General features: G+C 43.2%; 1 protein-coding gene across 1 annotated transcript; it reads left to right on the plus strand.

Moving 5' to 3' along the window:
- Positions 1 to 1176: 1176 nt before the first annotated feature.
- tbx6 (T-box transcription factor 6) lies at positions 1177 to 7022 on the plus strand. The gene is given in 9 exon segments (XM_050060847.1): positions 1177 to 1480; positions 2653 to 2866; positions 3008 to 3275; positions 3386 to 3529; positions 3677 to 3747; positions 3836 to 3894; positions 5195 to 5477; positions 5574 to 6723; positions 6725 to 7022. Coding segments are annotated over 9 exon segments (2310 nt in total). The 5' UTR covers positions 1177 to 1410; the 3' UTR covers positions 6776 to 7022.
- Positions 7023 to 7420: the final 398 nt, after the last annotated feature.

The raw sequence follows: 7420 nt of genomic DNA on the forward strand, positions 1-7420 counted from the left end.
GCTGGCCAAACTGTGTTCCTCTTCCACCTTCACTCAAGGCCCGACTCCCTGCTGAGAGGAAGAAACATGTCGTCAAGTCATCAAACAGCCACAGGGGGTCCTGCCACTAAACCACTACATTCATATGTTTGTGTAAGAGGCATCTGAAACCTGAGGAGCATTTCCTAAAATTAGAACAGAAGATCTGGTAAGTAATACTACACACATAACTACCAATGACTAAATACTTAACTACTGGCTAGAATTAAAGATACAAGTATTTACAATGGATTTATTTCTGCTTGTTAATAATTTTGTTCAATTTTGCACTCTTAGGTTGTTCTAATCATTTTTTATGTATTGGTATTTAATGGGGAGGTATCTTCATGAGCCATTTTTGGCCTCTAACCTCTCTTGCACAATATTTACATTTTTGATTTCCTTTTTTCTGTCTTTTCTTTACACATTTATGTTCACATAAATAAAATAAGCTGAACTAAATTAAGTTTTTTCCTGACATACAGTGGTGGATGTAGTGGTATTTAGACATCATCTTGTAAAGACAGTCAAAGACCTGTAAAAGTACATAAATATTAGTATCAAGTATCAAAAGTAAAGGCCATAGCACATTTATAGAAAATATACACTGACTGGATCAAAATAAAATGTGACATCATTATCAGTGATCCTTCTTGACCTCTATCATCTTGTTTGCAGTTGTCTATTATTTTTAATATGCCATACATTCAATATAGATGTGCAATCCATCATAGTTTCTAAGCTGATTTTATGTTTTATCTGCAAAGCATCTTGTACACAGTATCAGTACGCAGCTGTAAAATGTTTGTAGTGAGGCAAAAAGCACAATACTTTCCGCTTTGAAAAGAATTATAAAGCACCACAATATGAAAATACTGAAGTGAAGTACAAATAACTCAAAACATGACTTTATTACAAGCGCTTGTTCTACCTCTACTGTCATTAAATAATATAAACTATGTTAATTTTCCTACCAGACACTAGAGTAAACCCTAGCTGTTCCCAATCACCTCTCTCTAAATGACCAGTGTTGTTTATGTTTGTGGAGCAGGGACAGAAGGGAAGATGAGGGCGTAGTGTGGAGAGACAGAGGCAAATGTAAGAAAGGAGCCATTTGGCTTTAAGTGTGAAACTCCACACACCTATTTAACAGAGCAAGTCTCCGCTGTGGGCATTTGAGCCAAAGGACAGCAGAGAGAAAGGAACAGAAACACAGGCAAGAAGGAACAGAAGATTTCAACAAGAGGTTTCCAGAGCAACAGAGGACTGATATCACGAAGTTGGAGAACCTGTACGAGGAGACAGGGAAGGAGACGACAAGAACTGAAGACTGAGATGTTTCTTTGCAGCAGCTGAAGAGGACGAGTGAAGGGACAAACAGAGACAGAGAAGATGCTGAGCGTAGAGATGTACCCCAGTTTGACTCTGGGACCTCAAAGGATTGGAGACTGCTTTTACAGAGGTGAGAGAGGAGTGTGTGTGTGAGAGAAAGACATCTATGAAAGAACTGTATGCTTTTAGAATCCAAGATTTATTAGCATACTTTTGAAACACTTTATCAGTCCAACTTAGCTCTTCATCAGTTACAGAGGCATTGAGCTAACTCAGGTGTGTGTCATTTAATGAACAGGCAGGAGTGTGGCTGGAACCAAAGACTTGGTGCATATCTCTTTTTTTAAGCAACCTGCCATGAGAATAATTTACAGAAATGTACTGCATTGACTTGAGAAAAAGAAATTCTACTCTTTCTTATCTAAATTAACAAGATTATTATCTCAGAATTATTATTATTTTTCGTGGATCCAAAATTCAGCTCTTTTTTCTTTAAATTAACGAAAAAATTATGGAAAAAAATCCTGCTCTAGTTTTCAGAATCAAAAATAGAGCAATTATGAGGACAAAATTCATGAACTAAAATCCGCTGTTTTTAGAATTTAGGAGATTAATATTGCAGAATTATTAGAAAAGTGTAATGGAAACAAAATTCTGCCAATTTTTCTAAATTAAAATGGATGTCAAGATATCATGGATAAAAAAACATTCTGCTCATTTCTCTAAATTATCAAGGAAATTACATTTTATTGGATAAAAATTAATGGAAAAAAAACTTTCTCTATTTTTCTAAATTATAGACTTTTTTCCCCCTCAAAATTATGAGGACAAAATTCATTGAAAAAAATCTGCTGTTTTCAAAAATTAGAAAATTATCATCTCAGAATTTTCTCAGAACATCACAGAAAAAATTTAAATGGAGACAAAATTCTGCTTGTTTTTCTGAATTTAAATTATTATCTCGGGATTATAAGAAAGATTTAATGGAAAAATAAATTCTGCTTTTGTTCTTCTAAATTAATGAAAAGCAAGAATTTACAAAATGACTTTGTCAAAGGAGCAGAATTTTGTTTCTATGAAAAAAACAAGTGAATACATTGCGCTTCCACAGAAACTGGTTTTGGATGTTTATTTAGTTAGTTTATTAGCAGCCAAATATATTTTCAAAAGTGATATGAGCACTGATTGGTCCACGGGTTTGCACAACTGATAAGACTCACAGGTACACAACCTACATTTGCACCTGTGTACGTTTATTTCAACCATTCATATAAAAGATTTTGTATATGTGTGCTCCCACAGACCGGCAGGCTCCAGCCCACATGCCGCTCTTCCCTCCCACCTGTGACGTGGCGGCCAAAGCCCTGCCCCCGAGGCTGCTGGCCCCTCCGCCGGTCCCCAACGACCCCGCCACCAAAACCTCAAAAGATGAGGTGAAGATGGAGCTGGAGAACGCGTCTTTATGGAAACAGTTCAGCTCGGTGGGCACAGAGATGATCATCACAAAGAAGGGCAGGTGAGAGAACACAGAGCGCTGACCTTTGACCCCACTCTTATCTCCTATAAGCACCATTCAGTTCATCTCCACTGCTTCTCAAATACATCCTGTTTCTCACATCTTTACTGATTTTTGTCCCAATGTCTTTCCTTCTCTTAGACGAATGTTCCCCGGGCTGAAGCTAAAGCTCTCAGGCTTGAACCCATCTCTCCGTTACATCCTCCTCCTGGACATCATCCCCGTGGACAACTCCCGCTATCGCTTCCAAGGTGGTGGCTGGCAGGCTGTGGGAAGTGCAGAGGCGAGGCTACCGGACCGGGTTTTCATCCACCCAGACTCACCTGCCACAGGTTCTCACTGGCAGAGCCGCATCATCTCGTTTCACTACGCCAAGCTCACCAACAACACACTGGACTCACAGGGACATGTGAGTACTGCGGACTGACCGACCCAGATCAAACACAGAACACAGACCCTCACTGGTAGATTCTGTCTTCATGGTGCATTTTGGATCAGTCTCTTTTCCTTTACTTCCAGATCATCCTGCACTCGCTGCATCGCTACCAGCCCAGAGTTCATGTGATCGAAGCCAGAGACGTGCTGCGGTGGGGCGGAGGGCAACACTCCTTCATTTTCCCTGAGACACAGTTTATCACAGTCACCGCCTACCAGAACAGCAAGGTACCATGATACAATATCTGAAGCAGCAGAGTCACAGTGCCCTGATCATACTTCTCTGAGCAATAATAGAATTTAAAAAAACGAGAGCCAGGAACACAAGTAGATGAAAGGTACACCAACTGCAACACTGTTTTTTGTTGTTTTCAGACCACAGAGCTGAAGATCAACTCCAACCCCTTCGCCAAAGGCTTCAGAGAGGACGGCATGAACAGCAAAAAGTAACTCAAAATAAATGCCAACACTGACACATTTCACACTGTTGCATACATATTGTGGAGGATCTAAACTCCTTTTTTCTCCCTGCAGACAAAGAGATGCAAGACAGAAGCGCAAAATATCTGACTTGACAGAAACCTTGGATATTGGTAAGTGGGATAACCAGACTCAGGACTCTTTAAATCACTCATTTGGACATTATTTAGTTATCAGATGGGGTGCAGTGGGTGGCTGGGGGGCTCCAGTGTCAAATGCTTTGTCACATAACTAAGTAAATGTTCTTCTGTTGGCCTAATATTTAATTCCGAATATTGGAGACTGTATTTACTTGGCATTGTTGGGGATCCTTGATTTGTAATTAGAGCAGCCCAGATTATTATGGCATGTTTTCAAATGTGGCAGATTTGTCAGCTCAACATTAAATCTGTGAACTCCAGAGCAGTAAATAGTAATGCCGTTTTAGCCAAATCCCTACCCTTCTCTTAGACATTTCGCCAATTCTTAGATCCTTGCATTGGTTTCCAGTCAAATATAGATCGACATCAAGGCCCTACTTATTGGTCTGGTCTGGGCCCAAAATATATGGCAGTTAAGTCTGTTGAGTACAAGATACGTAGGTCTCTCTCATCTGCAGGGACTGGTCAGTTAGTGGTGCCCAGAGTTTAATACGAATGTGGTGAAACTGCTTTTAGTCTTTATGCTGCCCACTGCTGGAATCCCTGCCCCAAAGAACTAAGATATGCCCGAACTGTACTCATTTTTTAATATGTTTTTTGGGGCTTTTTGCCTTTATTTGATAGGACAGATATAGCATATAAGGGGGACAGATGAGGGGTGTGACATGCGGCAAAGGGTCGAGGGTTGGAATCAAGGCTGCGGCCACTGCGGCAAGGACGCAGCCTTTGAGATGAGCTGGATGACATATATATATATATATGTCCACATCATATATTATATACAGAACTAATCAAAAGTTTGGACACACTTTGCCATTTACTTGAATGAAAAAGTGTGGTACCGTATTTTTTTTTCCTTATCTTTTTCCTATAAAGCACTTTGATATACCTTTGTGTAAGATAAGGTGCTAGATTTATATAAATAAACTTGACTTACCCATGTCATGTAACTTGAGGGTCTAGTCAAGAGTGTAATATTTAGTGCCATCTAGTGGTGAAGTTGCAGATTGCAACCAGCTGAAACTTTTCCCATGTGCCAAACATGTAGGAGAACGATGGGGGCCGAGGCGAAAAGATAAGGTCCAAAATAGGTTGGAGGCTCTATACAATGATTTTTTTCCTCGGCAACTAATTTGTTCCCTGAGAGAACAAATTCCCCGAGACCCCTCTAGGCTTGGACTGAGCCTTGGATGCTTGGTTAAAACTCTTGCTTCCTACATTGTCTTGACTTGCCTTATCCTAAAACACCACTTTGTCTATTTGTCTCTCTCAGTGAACTGTGATCCGTGCGACTCTGCTGAGCTTCTGCCACAGGCCGTAACCACCAGCTCAGCAGACCTGCAGGCCCTCACTCTGTCCCCTCTGCCCACACTGCCTGACCCCTCCTGTGCGTTCAGACCAGAGGAGGCCTCTTATCAGGACACACTGGTCCCGGAGCAGCCGCTAGATCTTGGCCAAGCATTCATGGCATCGCAGATGTCTGATATCAACATCTCCATGGCCGATGGGATGCAGGGCACACCAGGGAGTGAGGTGGCAAATCGTATGATTGAACGGTAGGTGTGCAGAGAGAGAGGAATTCCTAAATTCCTAAATTCAACGTATCTTTTCAGCACTAATGTATGTAACTTTTTTCTGTTTCTCCTCCACAGATCAGACACTATGGGTGAACCAGCATACACCTCCACCTTCCCTGATGTTCAGACCAACTCATCCTCTTTCCCCTCAGCCCCTCTTCCTCAGTCATCCCCCTTCTCCTCCCTCCCCATCCCCGACTCTTCAGATACATCTGATCCCCAGCCTATTGACTACCCCTCCATCCTCTCCTCCTCCCCCATGCACCCCTCCTCTTCCACCACTACTCCCTCTCTGCAGCAGACCTCCTTCACCTTCCCCACTCCGCCTCCCTCTAACTCCTCCTCACCACAGTCACTCCTGTCCTCCTCCTCCCCCTCTGCCAACACCTACCACGCCATCCCAGAGACAATAAGCCCCCAAACACCTACAGACGCCTCTTTTCCCGCCCCATCTGCGTGTGAGTCGGGTCTTCAGGACCAAATGTCAGTTCATACTCTGCTCACCCAACCGAGTCAGCCGCTGCAGGGTGAAGCTATCACCAGTGAAAATAATTCACCCAGCGATCACAGTTCAGCAGCGTTTATCTATCCAAATATCCCTCCTGCAAATCCTGATCCGGTTCCAGTTACTGCGCAGCCTCTCCCCAACCACAACTACCCGCCAGCTCCCAGTCTGCCGTGCTCCCTCCCTAATCATGGTGGCCCCACATCCTTTGCCTTCCCCTCCGTCCATCCTCACATGCAAAACCTGTCATTTTCAAATATGGCTCCTACCTCTGCCCTTCACCTCCCAAATCTGAGCCACCAAGCCCAACCTCCCTCCCTTGCTGCTGCTGCTGGCTTCCCTCCTTCCTCCTTCACTCATCCATCATCCTCCCTTCCTCACCCTCCTTTCCAGCCCTCCTCTTGCTTGGCTGTGTCCTCCTCTTTCCAGCAGTCTGTCACCTCTGCACCACCAGCAGCACATCCTCAAAACTTGCCCAATCCCTCCACCTCCTCATACCCTGAAATTGGAGGCATCCCACAGTTTAATCCCGCCGCCCCCTATCGCCCAGATATGGTACTGCACCACCCATCTCTTCTCCCTCAGCTGGATCCATCGCTCCCCTCCAGTCTTCCCTCCTCCACTCCTCCCCCGGCCCTCTACCCTGCCTTTCCATCTTACCCTCTCCGGCTGTGTCAGGACCCTCACTCGTCTCTCTCCATCCCGTTCAGGCATCTGTATAGACAACACCAGCATGGCCACGCCCACCCCCAGGGGTCCTATCTGGATATGAGCACGAGAGCTGTGTTTTAGTAACGTTAATGGTGACAAAATGTTTTGGCTTGATAGCGCTTTTAGGGGTTTTAGCAATGTGTAGCATTAGTTCGAGTAGCCAAATGTACTGTCAGTGTGTGTGTGTTTTCTCAAGAATCCAGCTGCTAAACAGATTAAATGAAATTGATCCAAATTTGTAAATAGTTGAAGATTTGCTTTTCAAATATCCATTCCAGTGTGAAAAATAAAAAAAAAGTCTGACGCTCCATGCTGTTGTGATTCAATTATTTTCAACTGAAACATTAGACATGTTAAAGATAAAAACTGTGTTTTGCTTTTGCTAACATGTAGATCTTTGGATTGTTGGATCCAACAAGCACGACCTTCACTCTAAGATTATAAGATTACTAGTCCATACCCACTGATAGGTTTGTCACCTTCTACCTATGCCAGTCCTCAATGCCTGTGCAGTTTCATATAGATTGATCATGTCAGTGAGTAGAAAAACGTGGGACAGACAGAATGACTGACTGACAGAATGACACACAAAATTAGAAAAAACCCAGAAACATTGGGCCACAGGGGGAGCCACAGCGATCGGTCGCATTTTAGCCATTTTTAAGCATTTTTCTGTTGTTATAGCGCCACCCAGTTGCCAATTAGA

This window comes from Epinephelus moara, chromosome 13, assembly GCF_006386435.1.
Source record: "Epinephelus moara isolate mb chromosome 13, YSFRI_EMoa_1.0, whole genome shotgun sequence".
Classification (NCBI taxonomy): domain Eukaryota; kingdom Metazoa; phylum Chordata; class Actinopteri; order Perciformes; family Serranidae; genus Epinephelus; species Epinephelus moara.